This window comes from Salvelinus namaycush, chromosome 21, assembly GCF_016432855.1.
Source record: "Salvelinus namaycush isolate Seneca chromosome 21, SaNama_1.0, whole genome shotgun sequence".
Taxonomy (NCBI): Eukaryota; Metazoa; Chordata; class Actinopteri; order Salmoniformes; family Salmonidae; genus Salvelinus; species Salvelinus namaycush.
The window spans coordinates 56,725,464-56,749,016 of record NC_052327.1 but is presented as its reverse complement, the minus strand read 5'-3'; the positions used below and the strand labels follow the sequence as shown (position 1 = coordinate 56,749,016).

Sequence of the window (23,553 nt, the reverse complement as noted above, 5' to 3'; positions counted from 1 at the left end):
TGTCTGTCTGTCTGTCTGTCTGTCTGTCTGTCTGTCTGGCTGGCTGGCTGGCTGGCTGACTGGCTGACTGGCTGACTGACAACTTTTCCATGGCTCCATCACAGGGCATGGGGATTCCCAGCAGGTCTCAGTCAGCCATAGCTGTCTAGGAAGGGTGGGAATGTTGGGTATGTCACAGCTGTGGTGAGAGGCCAAGAAAGGGGGGACGAGGAGTGGGAGGGAGAGAGGGGGGGGGGGGCAGGCAGAGGAGAGTGCGGGACAAAAAGGAGAGGGGGAGAGAGTGGATATGAAAGAATGGAAGTGGGAGAAACAGGAGAAGAAGGAGGGGGGAGAGAGGACACTCACCCCGTCTCTCTGGAAGTACTGTAGACGAAGTAGGGGGGGAGGGGGGAGAAGGAGGTGAAGGGACAGGTGGAGGTAGAACTCACCCTGTCTCTCTGGAAGTAGATGAGTACGCCAGCCGTAACCTGGGCGATGAGGATGAGCAGGAGGCAGGTGAAGTACTGGGGACAGACAGACAGCATCATGGGAAATGCATTTTAGAGGTTCATCATACCAGTTTGAAACAACAAAATTGTTAAGTTAGCATGAACACAGACAAAGTCATGTTCTACAGAGAATATCAGACTCTAAAGAACATTGAACTTCTCTGATTCAACCTGTGTTCAGGTTTTGGCAGAGTATTCTGTGTTCAGGTTTTGGCAGAGTATTCTGTGTTCAGGTTTTGGCAGAGTATTCTGTGTTCAGGTTTTGGCAGAGTATTCTGTGTTCATGTTTTGGCAGAGTATTCTGTGTTCAGGTTTTGGCAGAGTATTCTGTGTGCAGGTTTTGGCAGAGTATTCTGTGTTCATGTTTTGGTATAGTATTCTGTGTTCAGGTTTTGGCAGAGTATTCTGTGTTCATGTTTTGGTAGAGTATTCTGTGTTCAGGTTTTGGCAGAGTATTCTGTGTGCAGGTTTTGGCAGAGTATTCTGTGTGCAGGTTTTGGCAGAGTATTCTGTGTGCAGGTTTTGGCAGAGTATTCTGTGTTCAGGTTTTGGCAGAGTATTCTGTGTTCAGGTTTTGGCAGAGTATTCTGTGTTCAGGTTTTGGTAGAGTATTCTGTGTTCAGGTTTTGGTAGAGTATTCTGTGTTCAGGTTTTGGTAGAGTATTCTGTGTTCATGTTTTGGCAGAGTATTCTATGTTCCTGTCTCAGCAGGACTAGGACATGTCTCAGCAGGACTAGGACATGTCTCAGCAGGACTAGGACATGTCTCAGCAGGACTAGGGCATGTCTCAGCAGGACTAGGACACGTCTCAGCAGGACTGGGACATGTCTCAGCAGGACTAGGACATGTCTCAGCAGGACTAGGGCATGTCTCAGCAGGACTAGGGCATGTCTCAGCAGGACTAGGACATGTCTCAGCAGGACTAGGACATGTCTCAGCAGGACTAGGGCATGTCTCAGCAGGACTAGGACACATCTCAGCAGGACTAGGACATGTCTCAGCAGGACTAGGGCATGTCTCAGCAGGACTAGGACATGTCTCAGCAGGACTAGGGCATGTCTCAGCAGGACTAGGGCATGTCTCAGCAGGACTAGGGCATGTCTCAGCAGGACTAGGGCATGTCTCAGCAAGACTAGGGCATGTCTCAGCAGGACTAGGGCATGTCTCAGCAGGACTAGGGCATGTCTCAGCAGGACTAGGACATGTCTCAGCAGGACTAGGGCATGTCTCAGCAGGACTAGGACATGTCTCAGCAGGACTAGGACATGTCTCAGCAGGACTAGGACATGTCTCAGCAGGACTAGGACATGTCTCAGCAGGACTAGGGCATGTCTCAGCAGGACTAGTGCATGTCTCAGCAGGACTAGGACATGTCTCAGCAGGACTAGGACATGTCTCAGCAGGACTAGGGCATGTCTCAGCAGGACTAGTGCATGTCTCAGCAGGACTAGGACATTATCTCAGCAGGACTAGTGCATGTCTCAGCAGGACTAGGACATGTCTCAGCAGGACTAGGGCATGTCTCAGCAGGACTAAGACATGTCTCAGCAGGACTAGGGCATGTCTCAGCAGGACTAGGACATGTCTCAGCAGGACTAGGACATGGCTCAGCAGGACTAGGACATGTCTCAGCAGGACTAGGACATGTCTCAGCAGGACTAGGACATGTCTCAGCAGGACTAGGGCATGTCTCAGCAGGACTAGGGCATGTCTCAGCAGGACTGGGACATGTCTCAGCAGGACTAGGACATGTCTCAGCAGGACTAGGACACGTCTCAGCAGGACTAGAACATGTCTCAGCAGGACTAGCAGCTATTCCAGGGGGTTCCTCCACAGCACAGCACCCCCCCCCCCCCCCGTTAATCCCCGGTCGAGCAGGTTTACCCCCCCCACCAGCACCCGTTCCCTCTAAGCTAGCAGGTTTACCCCCCCCCCCCCCCCCCCAGTCAGCACCTGTTCTGATGGACTTCATGTGTAACCTCCTCACCTCTCTCTCTGTAACCTCCTCACCCCTCTCTCTGTAACCTCCTCACCCCTCTCTCTGTAACCTCCTCACCCCTCTCTCTGTAACCTCCTCACCCCTCTCTCTCTGTAACCTCCTCACCCCTCTCTCTGTAACCTCCTCACCCCTCTCTCTCTGTAACCTCCTCACCCCTCTCTCTGTAACCTCCTCACCCCTCTCTCTGTAACCTCCTCACCCATCTCTCTCTGTAACCTCCTCACCCCTATCTCTGTAACCTCCTCACCCCTCTCTCTATAACCTCCTCACCCCTCTCTCTCTGTAACCTCCTCACCCCTCTCTCTGTAACCTCCTCACCCATCTCTCTCTGTAACCTCCTCACCCCTCTCTCTCTGTAACCTCCTCACCCATCTCTCTCTGTAACCTCCTCACCCCTATCTCTGTAACCTCCTCACCCCTCTCTCTGTAACCTCCTCACCCATCTCTCTGTTATCTCCTCACCCCTCTCTCTCTGTAACCTCCTCACCCATCTCTCTGTAACCTCCTCACCCCTCTCTCTCTGTAACCTCCTCACCCCTCTCTCTCTGTAACCTCCTCACCCCTCTCTCTCTGTAACCTCCTCACCCCTCTCTCTCTGTAACCTCCTCACCCCTCTCTCTGTAACCTCCTCACCCATCTCTCTGTTATCTCCTCACCCCTCTCTCTCTGTAACCTCCTCACCCATCTCTCTGTAACCTCCTCACCCCTCTCTCTCTGTAACCTCCTCACCCCTCTCTCTCTGTAACCTCCTCACCCCTCTCTCTCTGTAACCTCCTCACCCCTCTCTCTCTGTAACCTCCTCACCCCTCTCTCTGTAACCTCCTCACCCCTCTCTCTCTGTAACCTCCTCACCCCTCTCTCTGTAACCTCCTCACCCCCCTCTCTCTGTAACCTCCTCACCCCTCTCTCTCTGTAACCTCCTCACCCCTCTCTCTGTAACCTCCTCACCCATCTCTCTGTAACCTCCTCACCCCTCTCTCTGTAACCTCCTCACCCTCTCTCTGTAACCTCCTCACCCCTCTCTCTGTAACCTCCCCACCCACCTCTCTCTGTAACCTCCTCACCCCCCTCTCTCTGTAACCTCCTCACCCCTCTCTCTGTAACCTGCTCACCCATCTCTCTGTAACCTCCTCACCCCTCTCTCTGTAACCTCTTCACCCCTCTCTCTCTGTAACCTCCTCACCCCTCTCTCTGTAACCTCCTCACCCATCTCTCTCTGTAACCTCCTCACCCATCTCTCTCTGTAACCTCCTCACCCCTCTCTCTCTGTAACCTCCTCACCCCTCTCTCTGTAACCTCCTCACCCCTCTCTCTGTAACCTCCTCACCCCTCTCTCTCTGTAACCTCCTCACCCCTCTCTCTGTAACCTCCTCACCCATCTCTCTCTTTAACCTCCTCACCCCTCTCTCTCTGTAACCTCCTCACCCCTCTCTCTGCAATCTCCTCACCCATCTCTCTCTGTAACCTCCTCACCCCTCTCTCTGTAACCTCCTCACCCCTCTCTCACCCCAACCTCCTCACCCCTCTCTCTGTAACCTCCTCACCCCTCTCTCTCTGTAACCTCCTCACCCATCTCTCTGTAACCTCCTCACCCCTCTCTGTAACCTCCTCACCCCTATCTCTGTAACCTCCTCACCCCTATCTCTGTAACCTCCTCACCCCTCTCTCTGTAACCTCCTCACCTCTCTCTCTGTTACCTCCTCACCCATCTCTCTGTAACCTCCTCACCCCTTCTCTCTGTAACCTCCTCACCCCTCTCTCTCTATAACCTCCTCACCCAGCTCTCTGTAACCTCCTCACCCCCTCTCTCTGTAACCTCCTCACCCCTCTCTCTCTATAACCTCCTCACCCAGCTCTCTGTAACCTCCTCACCCCTCTCTCTCTGTAACCTCCTCACCCCTCTCTCTGTAACCTCCTCACCCCTCTCTGTAACCTCCTCACCCCTCTCTCTCTGTAACCTCCTCACCCCTCTCTGTAACCTCCTCACCCATCTCTCTCTGTAACCTCCTCACCCCTCTCTGTAACCTCCTCACCCCTCTCTCTCTGTAACCTCCTCACCCCTCTCTCTCTGTAACCTCCTCACCCCTCTCTGTAACCTCCTCACCCATCTCTCTGTAACCTCCTCACCCCTCTCTCTCTGTAACCTCCTCACCCCTCTCTCTGTAACCTCCTCACCCATCTCTCTGTAACCTCTTCACCCCTCTCTCTCTGTAACCTCCTCACCCCTCTCTCTGTAACCTCCTCACCCCTCTCTCTGTAACCTCCTCACCCATCTCTCTGTAACCTCCTCACCCATCTCTCTGTTATCTCCTCACCCCTCTCTCTCTGTAACCTCCTCACCCCTCTCTCTGTAACCTCTTCACCCCTCTCTCTCTGTAACCTCCTCACCCCTCTCTCTGTAACCTCCTCACCCCTCTCTCTGTAACCTCCTCACCCATCTCTTTGTAACCTCCTCACCCCTCTCTCTGTAACCTCCTCACCCCTCTCTCTCTGTAACCTCCTCACCCATCTTTCTGTAACCTCCTCACCCCTCTCTCTGTAACCTCCCCCCCTCTCTCTCTGTAACCTCCTCACCCCTCTCTCTGTAACCTCCTCACCCCTCTCTCTGTAACCTCCTCACCCCTCTCTCTGTAACCTCCTCACCCCCTCTCTCTGTAACCTCCTCACCCCTCTCTCTCTGTAACCTTCTCACCCCTCTCTCTGTAACCTCCTCACCCCTCTCTCTGTAACCTCCTCACCCCTCTCTCTCTGTAACCTCCTCACCCCTCTCTCTGTAACCTCCTCACCCCTCTCTCTGTAACCTCCTCACCCCTCTCTCTCTGTAACCTCCTCACCCATCTCTCTGTAACCTCCTCACATTAATAATCCACACATACTGCTGCTGTTGACGACATGCGTAGTCAAACAGGAAGATGGTATTATAGAATCCAACCTCATTGGACCAAACAGCAGCATGAGCCGGTCGTCTAGTTCTAACGTTGAGGAAGAACCTCGCCGGTCGTTTTCAACACCAGTCGAATGTGGAGATCTGAGCTACAAATCAGAGCTTTCTGCAGCAGCGTAGAGCATCGTGACATAACATCAAAACAGACTCTACATCCTGCTCAGCCTTCACAGCGTTGTGGTGCAGGAACAAGTCCCTTTGACAGCAGGGGGGGGGGGGAGCTTTAGGTTTTAGTGTTTTAGCAGTGTGGATGTGTGTTTTACTCACCAGGCCCAGCAGGCAGCGTATCTCGTAGATGGCTCCTATACAGCCCAGGAAGCCCATAACCATGGAGAGAGAACCCACAGCGATCAGAATATAGGAGGCCACTTGCAGAGTGGTGGAGGACTCCTCTGTAGAGAAGATGTCCATGAACAGGTTAACATTCTGCCCTTACAACATCACTCACTGAAACCAGGCTACACTATCATCCTAAACTATACAGAATGGTTTCCCCGATTTTTTTAAAGAGTGACTCATTCTAGCTCACACATTTAAATGATCTGGTCAACCGTATGCAGTGAAATATGTGACAGGTCAGGTAGCATGTAACCCGTTCATTTAGTAGTAGTAGTAACATGTCAAGGCAAGCAATGGGGATCCGCCACGCAGCAAGCCGATTCAAAGAGAATTCAAGCAATGTTCTCTACCAGAGTTATAACAGCCCACCAGAGACCAGAGAGAACAAGGCTGGAGCAGCGGAATGGAGAGGAGACGGGGGTAAGAGGGATAGATTCCCTTGGCTGAGGGTAAGCTCCAGAGATGCGCCGTCTCTGTCTGGAATGTAGCCTGGCACAGAGCTCTGGGGCTGGGACACGGCTCCAACTCACTCTGGGTCTGAGGGTAAGCTCCAGAGAGGTGCTGTCTCTGTCTGGAATGAAGCCTGGCACAGAGCTCTGGGGCTGGGACACGGCTCCAACTCACTCTGGGTCTGAGGTCAGGAGAACCAGAGAGGCGCTGTCTCTGTCTGGAATGAAGCCTGGCTCAGAGCTCTGGGGCTGGGACACGGTTCCAACTCACTCTGGGTCTGAGGTCAGGAGAACCAGAGAGGTGCTGTCTCTGTCTGGAATGAAGCCTGGCACAGAGCTCTGGGGCTGGGACACGGCTCCAACTCACTCTGGGTCTGAGGTCAGGAGAACCAGAGAGGCGCTGTCTCTGTCTGGAATGAAGCCTGGCTCAGAGCTCTGGGGCTGGGACACGGCTCCAACTCACTCTGGGTCTGAGGTCAGGAGAACCAGGGAGGTGCTGTCTCTGTCTGGAATGAAGCCTGGCTCAGAGCTCTGGGGCTGGGACACGGCTCCAACTCACTCTGGGTCTGAGGTCAGGAGAACCAGAGAGGTGCTGTCTCTGTCTGGAATGAAGCCTGGCTCAGAGCTCTGGGGCTGGGACACGGTTCCAACTCACTCTGGGTCTGAGGTCAGGAGAACCAGAGAGGTGCTGTCTCTGTCTGGAATGAAGCCTGGCTCAGAGCTCTGGGGCTGGGACACGGCTCCAACTCACTCTGGGTCTGAGGTCAGGAGAACCAGAGAGGCGCTGTCTCTGTCTGGAATGAAGCCTGGCTCAGAGCTCTGGGGCTGGGACACGGTTCCAACTCACTCTGGGTCTGAGGTCAGGAGAACCAGAGAGGTGCTGTCTCTGTCTGGAATGAAGCCTGGCTCAGAGCTCTGGGGCTGGGACACGGTTCCAACTCACTCTGGGTCTGAGGTCAGGAGAACCAGAGAGGTGCTGTCTCTGTCTGGAATGAAGCCTGGCTCAGAGCTCTGGGGCTGGGACACGGTTCCAACTCACTCTGGGTCTGAGGTCAGGAGAACCAGAGAGGCGCTGTCTCTGTCTGGAATGAAGCCTGGCTCAGAGCTCTGGGGCTGGGACATGGCTCCAACTCACTCTGGGTCTGAGGTCAGGAGAACCAGAGAGGCGCTGTCTCTGTCTGGAATGAAGCCTGGCTCAGAGCTCTGGGGCTGGGACACGGCTCCAACTCACTCTGGGTCTGAGGTCAGGAGAACCAGAGAGGCGCTGTCTCTGTCTGGAATGAAGCCTGGCACAGAGCTCTGGGGCTGGGACACGGCTCCAACTCACTCTGGGTCTGAGGTCAGGAGAACCAGAGAGGTGCTGTCTCTGTCTGGAATGAAGCCTGGCTCAGAGCTCTGGGGCTGGGACACGGCTCCAACTCACTCTGGGTCTGAGGTCAGGAGAACCAGAGAGGTGCTGTCTCTGTCTGGAATGAAGCCTGGCTCAGAGCTCTGGGGCTGGGACACGGCTCCAACTCACTCTGGGTCTGAGGTCAGGAGAACCAGAGAGGCGCTGTCTCTGTCTGGAATGAAGCCTGGCTCAGAGCTCTGGGGCTGGGACACAGCTCCAACTCACTCTGGGTCTGAGGTCAGGAGAACCAGAGAGGCGCTGTCTCTGTCTGGAATGAAGCCTGGCTCAGAGCTCTGGGGCTGGGACACGGCTCCAACTCACTCTGGGTCTGAGGTCAGGAGAACCAGAGAGGCGCTGTCTCTGTCTGGAATGAAGCCTGGCTCAGAGCTCTGGGGCTGGGACACGGCTCCAACTCACTCTGGGTCTGAGGTCAGGAGAACCAGAGAGGCGCTGTCTCTGTCTGGAATGAAGCCTGGCTCAGAGCTCTGGGGCTGGGACACGGCTCCAACTCACTCTGGGTCTGAGGTCAGGAGAACCAGAGAGGCGCTGTCTCTGTCTGGAATGAAGCCTGGCTCAGAGCTCTGGGGCTGGGACACGGCTCCAACTCACTCTGGGTCTGAGGTCAGGAGAACCAGAGAGGCCTGCTATAATATAATAACCCTTACCTTACCTTACCTTGACTCATGAATAATCCGTATGATAATAGAATAGTATTGGTGTCAGATCAGCCAGACACATTGCTCCACAGATCAAACATAACCACTTCAAAGCATTGGTTCACAGTGCACAACGATGTATTTAACATCCTAAAGACATTCAACTACAAAAGTTATATTATATTATATTTACATTTATAAATACATTTGATTTGAGCGGTGGTAGGCAGCAGCAGGCTTGTAAGCATTCATTCAAACAACACTTTACTCCGTTTGCCAGTAGCTCTTAGCAATGCTTGAAGCATAGCGCTGTTTATGACTTCAAGCCTATCAACTCCTGAGATTAGGCTGGCAATACTAAAGTGCCTATAAAAAACATCCAATAGTCAAAGGTCTATGACATACAAATGGTATAGAGAGAGATAGTCCTTTTAATAACTACAACCTAAAACTTCTTACCTGGGAATGTTGAAGACTCATGTTAAAAGGAACCACCAGCTTTCATATGTTCTCATGTTCTGAGCAAGGAACTTAAACATTAGCTTTCTTACATGGCACATATTGCACTTTTACTTTCTTCTCCAACACTTTGTTTTTGCATTATTTAAACCAAATTGAACATGTTTCATTATATATTTGAGACTAAATTGATTTTATTTATGTATTATATTAAGTTGAAATAAAAGTGTTCATTCAGTATTGTTGTAATTGTCATTATTACAAATATATACATAAAAATCGTCTGATTAATCAGTATCGGCTTTTTTTGGTCCTCCAATAATCAGTATCGGCGTTGACAAATCATAATCAGTCGACCTCTAGTGTGTGTACACATGAAGGGCAAGTTACAGAAAAGATAGTAGCAGAAGCGCTAGTAGCAGAAAAGCTAGTTACAGAAGAGCTAGTTACAGAAGAGGTAGTTACAGAAGAGCTAGTTACAGAAGGGCTAGTTACAGAAGAGGTAGTTACAGAAGGGCTAGTTACAGAAGAGGTAGTTACAGAAGGGCTAGTTACAGAAGGGCTAGAAGCAGAAGAGTTAGTTACAGAAGCGCTAGTTACAGAAGGGCTAGTAACAGAAGAGCTAGTAACAGAAGAGCTAGTTACAGAAGGGCTAGTTACAGAATAGCTAGTAGCAGAAGAGCAAGTTACAGAAGAGCTAGTAACAGAAGGGCTAGTTACAGAAGGGCGAGTTACAGAAGGGCTAGTTACAGAAGAGCTAGTAGCAGAAGAGTTAGTTACAGAAGCGCTAGTTACAGAAAGGCTAGTTATAGAAGCGCTAGTTACAGAAAGGCTAGTTACAGAAAAGATAGTAACAGAAGAGCTAGTTACAGAAGAGATAGTAACAGAAGAGATAGTAACAGAAGAGCTAGTTACAGAAAGGCTAGTTACAGAAGAGATAGTAACAGAAGAGTTAGTTATAGAAGAGATAGTAACAGAAGAGCTAGTTACAGAAGAGATAGTAACAGAAGAGCTAGTTATAGAAGAGCTAGTTATAGAAAGGCTAGTTACAGAAAGGCTAGTTACAGAAGAGATAGTAACAGAAGAGCTAGCTACAGAAGAGATAGTAACAGAAGAGCTAGTTATAGAAGAGCTAGTAACAGAAGAGCTAGTTATAGAAGAGATAGTAACAGAAGAGATAGTTACAGAAGAGATAGTAACAGAAGAGCTAGTTACAGAAGTGCTAGTTACAGAAAGGCTAGTTACAGAAGAGATAGTAACAGAAGAGCTAGTTATAGAAGAGCTAGTTATAGAAAGGCTAGTTACAGAAGACCTAGTAACAGAAGAGCTAGTTATAGAAGGGCTAGTTACAGAAGCGCTAGTTACAGAAAAGATAGTAACAGAAGAGCTAGTTACAGAAAGGCTAGTTACAGAAGCGGTAGTTACAGAAAAGCTAGTTACAGAAGCGCTAGTTACAGAAAGGCTAGTTACAGAAGCGCTAGTTATAGAAGGGCTAGTTACAGCAAAGATAGTAACAGTAGAGCTAGTTACAGAAGGGCAAGTTACAGAAGAGCTAGTTATAGAAGAGCTAGTTATAGAAAGGCTAGTAACAGAAGAGCTAGTTATAGAAGAGATAGTAACAGAAGAGCTAGTTATAGAAGAGCTAGTTATAGAAGGGCTAGTTACAGAAGAGATAGTAACAGAAGAGCTAGTTACAGAAGAGATAGTAACAGAAGAGCTAGTTACAGAAGAGATAGTAACAGAAGAGCTAGTTATAGAAAGGCTAGTTATAGAAGAGATAGTTATAGAAAGGCTAGTTACAGAAGAGCTAGTTACAGAAGAGATAGTTACATAAGAGATAGTAACAGAAGAGCTAGTTACAGAAGAGATAGTAATAGAAGAACTAGTTATAGAAAGGCTAGTTATAGAAGAGATAGTTATAGAAAGGCTAGTAACAGAAGAGCTAGTTATAGAAGAGCTAGTTATAGAAGAGCTAGCTATAGAAGAGATAGTAACAGAAGAGCTAGTTACAGAAGAGCTAGTTACAGAAAGGCTAGTTACAGAAGCGCTAGTTATAGAAGAGATAGTAACAGAAGAGCTAGTTACAGAAAGGCTAGTTACAGAAGCGCTAGTTATAGAAGAGATAGTAACAGAAGAGCTAGTAACAGAAGAGCTAGTTACAGAAAGGCTAGTTATAGAAAGGCTAGTTACAGAAGAGATAGTAACAGAAGAACTAGTTATAGAACGGCTAGTTACAGAAGGGCAAGTTACAGAAGAGCTAGTAACAGAAGAGCTAGTTACAGAAGAACTAGTTATAGAACGGCTAGTTACAGAAGGGCAAGTTACAGAAGAGCTAGTTATAGAAGAGCTAGTTACAGAAGGGCTAGTAGCAGAAGGCTAGTTACAGAAGAGCTAGTTACAGAAGTGCTAGTCGCAGAAGAGCTAGTAACAGAATACCTAGTTACAGAAGAGCTAGTTACAGAAAGGCTAGTTACAGAAGACCTAGTTACAGAAGCGCTAGTTACCGAAGAGCTAGTTATAGAATAGTTAGTTACAGAAGACCTAGTTACAGAAGCGCTAGTTACCGAAGAGCTAGTTATAGAATAGTTAGTTACAGAAGCGCTAGATACCGAAGAGCTAGTTACAGAAGAGTTAGTTACAGAAGCGCTAGATACCGAAGAGCTAGTTACAGAATACCTAGTTACAGAAGAGCTAGTAACAGAAGAGCTAGTTACAGGAAGACATAGTTACAGAAGACCTAGTTACAGAAGAGCTACTAACAGAAGAGCTAGTTACAGAAGAGCTGGTCACAGAAGAGCTAGTTACAGAAGAGCTAGTTACAGAAGGGCTAGTTAAAGAAGAGCTAGTTACAGAAGAGCTAGTTACAGAAAGGCCAGTTACAGAAAAGCTAGTTACAGAAGAGCTAGTAACAGAAGAGCTAGTTACAGAGGAGCTAGTTACAGAAGTGCTAGTAACAGAAGAGCTAGCTACAGAAGAGCTACTTGCAGAAGAGCGAATTACAGAAGGGCTAGTTACAGAAGGGCTAGTTACAGAAGGGCCGGATACCGAAAAGCAAGTTACAGAAGCGCTAGTTCCCGAAGAGCTAGTAACAGAAGGGCTAGTAACAGAAGAGCGAGTTACAGAAGAGCTAGTTACAGAAGAGCTAGTAACAGAATATCTAGTTACAGAAGAGCTAGTTACAGACGGGCTAGTTGCAGAAGAGGTAGTTACAGAAGGGCTAGTTATAGAAGAGCTAGTAGCAGAATAGCTAGTTATAGAAGGGCTAGTTACAGAAGAGCTAGTTACAGAAGGGCTAGTTACAGAAGGGCAAGCTATAGAAGAGCTAGTTATAGAAGGGCTAGTTATAGAATAGCTAGTAACAGAAGAGCTAGTTACAGAAGGGCTAGTTATAGAAGAGCTAGTTATAGAAGAGCTAGTTATAGAAGGGCTAGTTATAGAAGAGCTAGTAACAGAAGAGCTAGTTACAGAAGGGCTAGTTACAGAAGGGCTAGTAACAGGGTTCGTGTGAAGGAGATGTCACACAGAGAACATAGATGTAAGCTACACATGTCTTACAGCATTAGGCATCAGCCGACAGCAGCCTCACCACAAAACACAGACCCGCGGCGGAGAGAGAGGAACACTTGTTCTGAACACTTGTGAACTGTACTGTAGGACTCAAAGCATGTGAAGTAAAGGCTGCAGTGAGAACCGACAGAGATCAGCCCAATACTTCCTTGTCAAAGGTTGTTGGTGACAGAAAACGTAGCAAACAAAACACTGAAACTTGCAAGGACGCAGACTTCCTTTTCACATCTCGTTACATTCTAAAAGCAGGACGTTTTCAAAGCCTTTAGATTAGTTAGCTATTCTCAGAATGCACATCTGTGTTGCAGCGCTTTCAGAAGCAGATGCACACTCATCTGTGTGGAATCTCCAGTGGTTATTTAGTCAGCCTGTGTTCTGGTCTGTCTTGCACCGTGGCAAGTCTCCTTCCATTGGAACTTTCAGAAAAAGTTCCTCTGGTGGTTTCCACGGAAACATCCATTTAAAGAGACAGTTCAGAGCTTCGGTCCCAAATGGTACCCTATTCACTATAGGTCTAAACTGTCTCTTTAAATAGACGTTTCCGTGGAAACAACCAGGTTTCAGTGAGTTCTAGTGCCCTTTAAGACAGCAGTTCACACCCTCGGGGGGAGTTTTTCAGCATGGCAGGGTTAGCTGCATAAACATTTCTAAATTTCCATGTATTTAGTCTGTATACAGAGAAACAAAATGAAAGCTTCAAATTAAACACACCGACAACTAAAATTCAACCTATAAGATGGATATAATATATCACGTGTTTACCTCACTAAGTTGTTGTTTAGGCTAAGTGTAAACTGTGTAGACTAAGTGTAAACTGAAGAAAATAAAAACCCCTGATAAGCTAAACTGATAATGCAGCAATTTGACATTGAATCCAAATTCAACCTGTAGTATGGATCTAATACGTCCCGTTTCCAACTTAGTGTGAACTGAAAAAAGGCTTTCTACGACCTACACTTCTTATCACAGCGTATCTTCACACTGTGTTTTGGCATTAATCATCTGTAATAGAGCTCCCTAAATAAGGCCAAGGTCTTCTGTTAAAATATACACACCAAGCTGTGCTTTGACGAGCCGCTCCGATGATGAACTCTGTGTTCCTTGTCACTACGGTGAACTACTAACAGCGTGGCTCTGATATTAGAGAGAGAACATTCCGTGTGAGGCTGAGACGAGGTGGTCTAGTGGTTAAAGTAGCTGCCTACATGCTGATGTTGAATCCAACCCTCCTCCTAACTTCTCTAACGTCTCCATCCAATCAAACGGGAAAATACTTTTGGAATAAAGAACTTTCAGAAAGGGAAGTTGATCCTTCAGATAAAGAATGAGAGGTGGGGGGGAAATGGAAACATTCCCAAGACCCCTAACATGGTGGAACAGCTGCACAGCGCTCTATTCATATAACCTATAGAAAATGGAAACTGTAAACACACAGCGATCCTGTTCTCAGCAAGGCTTCAGTCATTAGGCCAATAACTTCTGAGAGGGGTCTGGGGGAGAGGGGGGTCTGGGGGAGAGGGGGGTCTGGGGGAGAGAGGGGTCTGGGGGAGAGGGGGGTCTGGGGGAGAGAGGGGTCTGGGGGAGAGGGGGGTCTGGGGGAGAGTGGGGTCTGGGGGAGAGGGGGGTCTGGGGGAGAGAGGGGTCTGGAGGAGAGGGGGGTCTGGGGGAGAGGGGGGTCTGGGGGAGAGAGGGGGGTCTGGGGGAGAGGGGGGTCTGGGGAGAAGGGGGTCTGGGGGAGAGGGGGGTCTGGGGGAGAGAGGGGTCTGGGGGAGAGGGGGGTCTGGGGGAGAGGGGGGTCTGGGGGAGAGGGGGGTCTGGGGGAGAGAGGGGTCTGGGGGAGAGGGGGGTCTGGGGGAGAGGGGGGTCTGGGGGAGAGAGGGGTCTGGGGGAGAGGGGGGTCTGGGGGAGAGGGGGGTCTGGGGGAGAGTTTCAACGTTTTATTAGTCGTACGTACCCGGGTACATATGTTATACACTGTCCAATGAAATGCTCACTTGCAGGTTCCTTCGGGACAAAGCAACAATAATAAATAATAGAAGATAAGATTACAAAACATTAAGTAAATGGCTCATTAGAAAATAGTAAAATGTTTAGCATAAGTATAATACAGGAAGGCACAATTTAAGTTCAATATTTACACGTGTTTTGGGGAAGGGGGGGATTGAGAGGCTAGTGTTAAATTCTTTATAGTCTAAGACATTGGGGGACGAGGGAGGTGCTAAGCTGACATACATAATTGATTTGGAAATGTAGGTTCCCTTAAGGTATATAAAAAATATGTACAGTTGAAGTCGGAAGTTTACATACACTTAGGTTGGAGTCATTAAAACTCGGTTTTTCAACCACTCCACACATTTCTTGTTAACAAACTATAGTTTTGGCAAGTAGGTTAGGACATCTACTTTGTGCATGACAAGTATGACAACCTCCCGGGTGGCGCAGTGGTCTAGGGCACTGCATCGCAGTGCTAGCTGCGCCACCAGAGTCTCTGGGTTCGCGCCCAGGCTGGGCTGGGTTCGCGCCCAGGCTCTGTCGCAGCCGGCCGCAACCGGGAGGTCCGTGGGGCGACGCACAATTGGCATAGCGTTGTTAGGGAGGGTTTGGCCGGTAGCGATATCCTTGTCTCAGTATGTAAAATGTAATAAAAATGTATGCACTCTACTGTAAGTCGCTCTGGATAAGAGCGTCTGCTAAATGACAAAAAAGGTAAAATGTAAAAATGTAAGTAATTTTTCCAACAATTGTTTACAGATTATTTCACTTATAATTCTCTGTATCACAATTCCAGTGGGTCAGAAGTTTACATACACTAAGTTGACTGTGCCTTTAAACAGCTTGGAAAATTCCAGAAAATGATGTCATGGCTTTAGAAGCTTCTGATAGGCTAATTGACATCATTTGAGTCAATTGGAGGTGTATCTGTGGATGTATTTCAAGGCCTACCTTCAAACGCAGTGCCTCTTTGCTTGACGTCATGGGAAAATCAAAAGAAATCAGCCAAGACCTCAGAAAAACATTTTGTAGACCTCCACAAGTCTGGTTCATCCTTGGGACCAATTTCCAAATGCCTGAATGTTCATCTGTACAAACAATAGTACGCAAGTATAAACACCATGGGACCACACAGCCGTCATACCGCTCAGGAAGGAGACGCATTCTGTCTCCTAGAGATGAACGTACTTTGGTGCGAAAAGTGCAAATCAATTCCAGAACAACAGCAAAGGACCTTGTGAAGATGCTGGAGGAAACAGGTACAAAAGTATCTATATCCACAGTAAAATTAGTCCTATATCGACATAACCTGAAAGGCCACTCAGCAAGGAAGAAGCCACTGCTCCAAAACCTCCATAAAAAAGCCAGACTACGGTTTGCAACTGCACATAGGGACAAAGATCGTACTTTTTGGAGAAATGTCCTCTGGTCTGATGAAACAAAAATAGAACTGTTTGGCCATAATGACCATTGTTATGTTTGGGGGTGCTTTGCTGCAGGAGGGACTGGTGCACTTCACAAAATAGATGGCATCATGAGGCAGGAAAATTATTTGGATATATTGAAGCAACATCTCAAGACATCAGTCAGGAAGTTAAAGCGTGGTCGCAAATGGGTCTTCCAAATGGACAATGACCCCAAGCATACTTCCAAAGTGGTGGTAAAATGGCTTAAGGAAAACCAAGTCAAGGTATTGGATTGGCCATCACAAAGCCCTGACCTCAATCCTATAGACAATTTGTGGGCAGAACTGAAAAAGCGTGTGCGAGCAAGGAGGCCTACAAACCTGACTCAGTTACACCAGCTCTGTCAGGAGGAATGGGCCAAAATTCACCCAACTTATTGTGGGAAGCTTGTGGAAGGCTATCCAAAACATGTGACCCAAGTTAAACAATTTAAAGGCAACGCTACCAAATACTAATTGAGTGTATGTAAACTTCTGACCCACTGGGAATGTGATGAAAGGAATAAAAGCTGAAATAAATCATTCTCTCTACTATTATTCTGACATTTCACATTCTTAAAATAAAGTGGGGATCCTAACTGACCTAAGACAGGGAATATTTACTTGGATTAAATGTCAGGAATTGTGAAAAGCTGAGTTTAAATGTACTTGGCTAAGGTGTATGTAAACTTCCGTATTCAATTGTAGTACGGTAGTAGATGCCAGGTGCACCGGTTTGTGTCAAGAACTGCAACGCTGCTGGGTTTTTTCACGCTCATCAGATTCCTGTGTGTATCAAGAATGGTCCACCACCCAAAGGATATCCAGCCAACTTGACACAACTGTGGGAAGCATTGGAGTCAACATGGGCCAGCATCCCTGTGGAGTCAACATGGGCCAGCATCCCTGTGGAGTCAACATGGGCCAGCATCCCTGTGGAGTCAACATGGGCCAGCATCCCTGTGGAGTCAACATGGGCCAGCATCCCTGTGGAGTCAACATGGGCCAGCATCCCTGTGGAGTCAACATGGGCCAGCATCCCTGTGGAGTCAACATGGACCAGCATCCCTGTGGAGTCAACACGGGCCAGCATCCATGTGGAGTCAACATGGGCCAGCATCCCTGTGGAGTCAACATGGGGCCAGTATCCCTGTGGAGTCAACATGGGGCCAGCATCCCTGTGGAGTCAACATGGACCAGCATCCCTGTGGAGTCAACACGGGCCAGCATCCATGTGGAGTCAACATGGACCAGCATCCCTGTGGAACGCTTTCCATACTTTGTAGAGTCCAGGCTTTGTGTCGAAAATAAGATATAATAAACAAAGGAGCCTGCTGCTGCTAGTTAGTTACAGAAGAGCCTGCTACTGCTAGTTAGTTACAGAGGAGCCTGCTGCTGCTAGTTAGTTACAGAGGAGCCTGCTGCTGCTAGTTAGTTACAGTGGGCCTGCTGCTGCTAGTTAGTTACAGAGGAGCCTGCTGCTGCTAGTTAGTTAGTGGAGCCTGCTGCTGCTAGTTAGTTAGTGGAGCCTGCTGCTGCTAGTTAGTTACAGTGGGCCTGCTGCTGCTAGTTAGTTACAGTGGGCCTGCTGCTGCTAGTTAGTTACAGTGGAGCCTGCTGCTGCTAGTTAGTTAGTGGAGCCTGCTGCTAGTTAGTTACAGAAGAGCCTGCTACTGCTAGTTAGTTACAGTGGGCCTGCTGCTGCTAGTTAGTTACAGTGGGCCTGCTGCTGCTAGTTAGTTACAGTGGGCCTGCTGCTGCTAGTTAGTTACAGAGGAGCCTGCTGCTGCTAGTTAGTTACAGAGGAGCCTGCTGCTGCTAGTTAGTTACAGAGGAGCCTGCTGCTGCTAGTTAGTTAGTGGAGCCTGCTGCTAGTTAGTTACAGAAGAGCCTGCTGCTGCTAGTTAGTTACAGTGGGCCTGCTGCTGCTAGTTAGTTACAGAGGAGCCTGCTGCTGCTAGTTAGTTACAGAGGAGCCTGCTGCTGCTAGTTAGTTAGTGGAGCCTGCTGCTAGTTAGTTACAGAAGAGCCTGCTGCTGCTAGTTAGTTACAGTGGGCCTGCTGCTGCTAGTTAGTTACAGAGGAGCCTGCTGCTGCTAGTTAGTTACAGAGGAGCCTGCTGCTGCTAGTTAATTACAGTGGAGCCTGCTGCTGCTAGTTAGTTACAGAGGAGCCTGCTGCTGCTAGTTAGTTACAGAGGAACCTGCTGCTAGTTAGTTACAGAGGAGCCTGCTGCTGCTAGTTAGTTACAGTGAGCCTGCTGCTGCTAGTTAGTTACAGAGGAGCCTGCTGCTGCTAGTTAGTTACAGAGGAGCCTGCTACTGCTAGTTAGTTACAGAGGAGCCTGCTACTGCTAGTTAGTTACAGTGGGCCTGCTGTTGCTGCTAGTTAGTTACAGAGGAGCCTGCTGCTGCTAGTTAGTTACAGAGGAGCCTGCTGCTAGTTAGATACAGAGGAGCCTGCTGCTGCTAGTTAGTTACAGAGGAGCCTGCTGCTGCTAGTTAGTTACAGTGGAGCCTGCTGCTGCTAGTTAGTTACAGTGGGCCTGCTGCTGCTAGTTAGTTACAGTGGGCCTGCTGCTGCTAGTTAGTTACAGTGGGCCTGCTGCTGCTAGTTAGTTACAGTGGGCCTGCTGCTACTAGTTAGTTACAGTGTGATGCAGCTCTGTAGAGGAGGAGAAAGGGGATATGGATAGGAAGAGGAGAGTAGACGGAATAGGAGCCCGTCCCATGGAGGAGGAGGAGGAGGAGGAGGAGGAGGAGGAGGAGGAGGAGGAGGAGGAGGAGGAGGAGGAAGGGCTATCTTCAAGGTTGGTCCCAGGAAGCAGGGGAAGCATACAGGATGTAATCTGGAACAGCTGGATAATAAATAACAGTGGGTCTGAGCTGCCGTTCTAGGATGATAAAGAGGACGGGCTCTGTGTTATGTCCCTTTCCTGGCCAACGATAAGCTCGACACTGACCTTGGTTGGAACATCCAGCCATATTTACAAAGCGTCTCAGAGTACGAGAGCTGATCTAGGATCAGTTTTAGATCATACTGATGAAGAATCTATGAACAGAGTGGAACTGATCCCAGATCAGCAGTTGGGGAACGCAAGCACAGCTAAAAGATAGCCCAAACAGCAGGCTCCACTCAACAGTCAGTGGCCTTGGATGTGAAGCAGTGCCAGTCATTCCAGAATCTCCCTCTCTTAGTGAAATAGATCATTTAGCCGTCTTTATTTTGGCCACGAAAGTCCCTTCAGATGAGTAACCTCTTTTTGGAAGGGAGACCTGTAAACGTGATACATGACCAGAGAAGAGAGAGGACCCAGTCTGAGAGGTCTGGGAAACAGGTCCAGTTTGGGTGGGTGTGTGTTGTGAGTCACTGAGAGATCTGGGAAAACACAGTTCTGGTGAGTTGTTACTTGTCAAACTCTAATCTGTTGCATCTCATTACTTAGGCCCCTATGGACGATCCAGCCTAAAAATAGACTCAACATTTACAATGAATCAGGCAGATTTATAGAAGGTAGCTTTCCTTTCCATGTTACCCTGGCCGGCCTTCCTATCTGTAGGCTACGGATGAGACTACAGTGGGGCTTCCTACTGACTTGCTGTCGGTCTGTGTTGTTAAGAAACCAACAACTAACGTAGGAATGGTGGTGGGCATCTCTGTTCCCTCCTCACACCAAACAGACCTGTAACATCTCTGTTACCTCCTCACACCAAACAGACCTGTAACATCTCTGTTCCCTCCTCACACCAAACAGACCTGTAACATCTCTGTTACCTCCTCACACCAAACAGACCTGTAACATCTCTGTTACCTCCTCACACCAAACAGACCTGTAACATCTCTGTTACCTCCTCACACCAAACAGACCTGTAACATCTCTGTTACCTCCTCACACCAAACAGACCTGTAACATCTCTGTTACCTCCTCACACCAAACAGACCTGTAACATCTCTGTTACCCCCTCACACCAAACAGACCTGTAACATCTCTGTTACCTCCTCACACCAAACAGACCTGTAACATCTCTGTTACCTCCTCACACCAAACAGACCTGTAACATCTCTGTTACCTCCTCACACCAAACAGACCTGTAACATCTCTGTTACCCCCTCACACCAAACAGACCTGTAACATCTCTGTTACCTCCTCACACCAAACAGACCTGTAACATCTCTGTTACCCCCTCACACCACACAGACCTGTAACATCTCTGTTACCTCCTCACACCAAACAGACCTGTAACATCTCTGTTACCTCCTCACACCAAACAGACCTGTAACATCTCTGTTCCCTCCTCACACCAAACAGACCTGTAACATCTCTGTTCCCTCCTCACACCACACAGACCTGTAACATCTCTGTTACCTCCTCACACCAAACAGACCTGTAACATCTCTGTTACCTCCTCACACCAAACAGACCTGTAACATCTCTGTTCCCTCCTCACACCACACAGACCTGTAACATCTCTGTTCCCTCCTCACACCACACAGACCTGTAACATCTCTGTTACCTCCTCACACCAAACAGACCTGTAACATCTCTGTTACCTCCTCACACCAAACAGACCTGTAACATCTCTGTTACCCCCTCACACCAAACAGACCTGTAACATCTCTGTTACCTCCTCACACCACACAGACCTGTAACATCTCTGTTACCTCCTCACACCAAACAGACCTGTAACATCTCTGTTACCTCCTCACACCAAACAGACCTGTAACATCTCTGTTACCTCCTCACACCAAACAGACCTGACAACATCTGTGTGTGTGTCTGTATATAGGTGTGTGTATGTGTGTGTATACCTGCATATAGACACTCTAGGGAAGTGACACTGTCTATGAGCAGAGTTGGTAAGGGTGATGTAAGTTGCTATTCTCAAACACAGGATGTGACTCCTTGAGATGGCTTGATAACTAACCTATCAAGAGAGCCTGTCACTTCCTCCTGTGGCCGACCCGGTGTGTGTGTGCGTGTGTGTGTGAGAGAGTAGGCTGATCACTAGAAATAGATTTTGGACATTTCAGAAGGTCCTGAGAATGTTGATATTCAGTGCATTCAGAAAGTATTCAGACCCCTTGACTTTTTCCACATTTTGTTACGTTACAGCCTTATTCTAAAATGGATGAAATAGTTTTTCCCCCCTCATCAATCTACACACAATACCCTATAATGACATCACAATACCCTATAATGACATCACAATACCCCATAATGACATCACAATACCCCATAATGACATCACAATACCCCATAATGACATCACAATACCCCATAATGACAAGGCAAAAACCGATTTTTATACATTTATTACAAATTAAAAACAGAAATATGACATTACATAAGTATTCAGACCCTTTACTCAGTACTTTGTTGCAGCACCTTTGTCATCGATTACAGCATCGGGTCTTCTTGGGTATGAAGCTACAAGCTTGGCACACCTGTATTTGGGGAGTTTCTCCCATTCTTCTCTGCGGATCCTCTCAAGCTCTGTCAGGTTGGATGGGGAGTGTTGCTGCACAGATATTTTCAGGTCTCTCCAGAGATGTTCGTTCGGGTTCAAGTCCGGGCTCTGGCTGGGCCTCTCAAGGACATTCAGAGACTTGTCCCGAAGCCATTCCTGGATTGTCTTGGCTGTGTGCTTAGGGTCGTTGTGCTATTGGAAGGTGAACCTTCACCCCAGTCTGAGGTCCTGAGCGCTCTGGAGCAGGTTTTCATCAAGGATCTCTCTGTACTTAGCGCCGTTCATCTTCCCTTGATTCTGAAAAACATCCCCACAACATGATGTTGTCACCACCACGCTTCACCGTAGGGATGGTGCCAGGTTTCCTCCAGACGGGACAAAGAGTTAAATCTTGTCATTCATCAGACCAGAGAATCTTGTTTCTCATGGTCCGAGAGTCCTTTAGGTGCCTTTTGGCAAACTCCAAGCGGACTGTTGTGCCTTTTACTGATGAGTGGCTTCTGTCTGGCCACTCTACCATAAAGGCCTCATTGGTAGAGTGCTGCAGAGATGGTTGTCCTTCTGGAAGGTTCTCCCAACCTTCCCCACAGAGGAACTCTGGAGCTCTGTCAGAGTGACCATCGGGTTCTTGGTCACCTTCTCCCTCAATTGCTCAGTTTGGCCGGGTGGCCAGCTCTAGAAAGAGTCTTGGTGGTTCCAAACTTCTTCCATTTCAGAATGATGGAGGCCACTGTGTTCTTGGGGACCTTCAATGCTGCAGAAATGTTTTGGTACCCTTCCCCAGATCTGTGCCTCGACACAATCCTGTCTCGGAGCTCTACGGAAAATTCCTTTGACTTCATGGCTTGGTTTTTGCTCTGACATGCACTGTCAACTGTGGGACCTTATATAGACAGGTGTGTGCCTTTCCAAATCATGTCCAATCAATTGAATTTACCACAGGTGGACTCCAATCAAGTTGTAGAAACATCAAGGATGATCAATGGAAACAGGATGCACCTGAGCTATATTTCAAGACTCATAGCAAAGGGACTGAATACTTATGTAAATAAGGTATTTATATTCGTTTTTTTTAAATAAATTTGCAAACATTTCTAAAAACCTGTTTTTGTTTTGTCATTATGGGGTATTGTGATGTCATTATGGGGTATTGTGATGTCATTATGGGGTATTGTGATGTCATTCTGGGGTATTGTGATGTCATTCTGGGGTATTGTGTGTGGATTAATCCATTTTAGAATAAGGCTGTAACATAATAAAATGTGGAAAAAGTCAAGGGCTCTGAATCCTTCCTGAATGCATTGGTATGTATAGGGGCAATGTGACTAGGCATCAGGATATATGAATTAGATGTATGTCTTCCTCGGGCACTCACCAAAAAAAAGTATGAACTATTGCCCAGCACGGGTGCAAACACGGATGGTCGGCGCAGGAGCGCTGCTCAGACCACTGCACCGCAGAAGTTTACAATGTTCCAGCAAGCCGGTAGAATACTTGATGATACTTGTTGGAAACAGTGCATTGTTTAAAGCCTTCCCCAAACCATAGCCCTAACCTAACCCCCTCCCCATCGGAATTAATACCTAAACTTAACCCTTTGAGTTGATTCTGTTTTAACCCTGTAACCATGCAGAATTAACCCTGTAACCATGCAGAATTAACCCTGTAACCATGCAGAATTAACCCTGTAACCATGCAGAATTAACCCTGTAACCATGCAGAATTAACCCTGTAACCATGCGGAATTAACCCTGTAACCATGCAGAATTAACCCTGTAACCATGCAGAATTAACCCTGTAACCATGGGGAATTAACCCTGTAACCATGCAGAATTAACCCTGTAACCATGCAGAGTTAACCCTGTAACCATGGGGAATTAACCCTGTAACCATGCAGAGTTAACCCTGTAACCATGGGGAATTAACCCTGTAACCATGCAGAATTAACCCTGTAACCATGCAGAGTTAACCCTGTAACCATGCAGAATTAACCCTGTAACCATGCAGAGTTAACCCTGTAACCATGCAGAATTAACCCTGTAACCATGCAGAATTAACCCTGTAACCATGCAGAATTAACCCTGTAACCATGCAGAGTTAACCCTGTAACCATGGGGAATTAACCCTGTAACCATGCAGAGTTAACCCTGTAACCATGCAGAATTAACCCTGTAACCATGCAGAATTAACCCTGTAACCATGCGGAGTTAACCCTGTAACCATGCAGAATTAACCCTGTAACCATGCAGAGTTAACCCTGTAACCATGGGGAATTAACCCTGTAACCATGCAGAATTAACCCTGTAACCATGCAGAGTTAACCCTGTAACCATGGGGAATTAACCCTGTAACCATGC

At 47.9% G+C, this 23,553-nt stretch overlaps 1 protein-coding gene across 1 annotated transcript in view; it reads right to left on the bottom strand.

Annotated features, from left to right (window-relative positions):
- Window positions 1-345: 345 nt before the first annotated feature.
- Window positions 346-23,553, bottom strand: part of LOC120065995 (CD82 antigen-like) — a gene marked incomplete at its 3' end in the record, with an annotated part of 41,987 nt that continues 18,779 nt past the window's right edge. The window contains exons 4-5 of the mRNA XM_039017035.1: window positions 5,700-5,824; window positions 346-503 (exon numbers count right to left, since the gene is read on the bottom strand). Of these exons, the coding sequence (XP_038872963.1) occupies window positions 346-503; window positions 5,700-5,824 (283 nt within the window). The remainder of the gene's footprint in view (window positions 504-5,699; window positions 5,825-23,553) is intronic.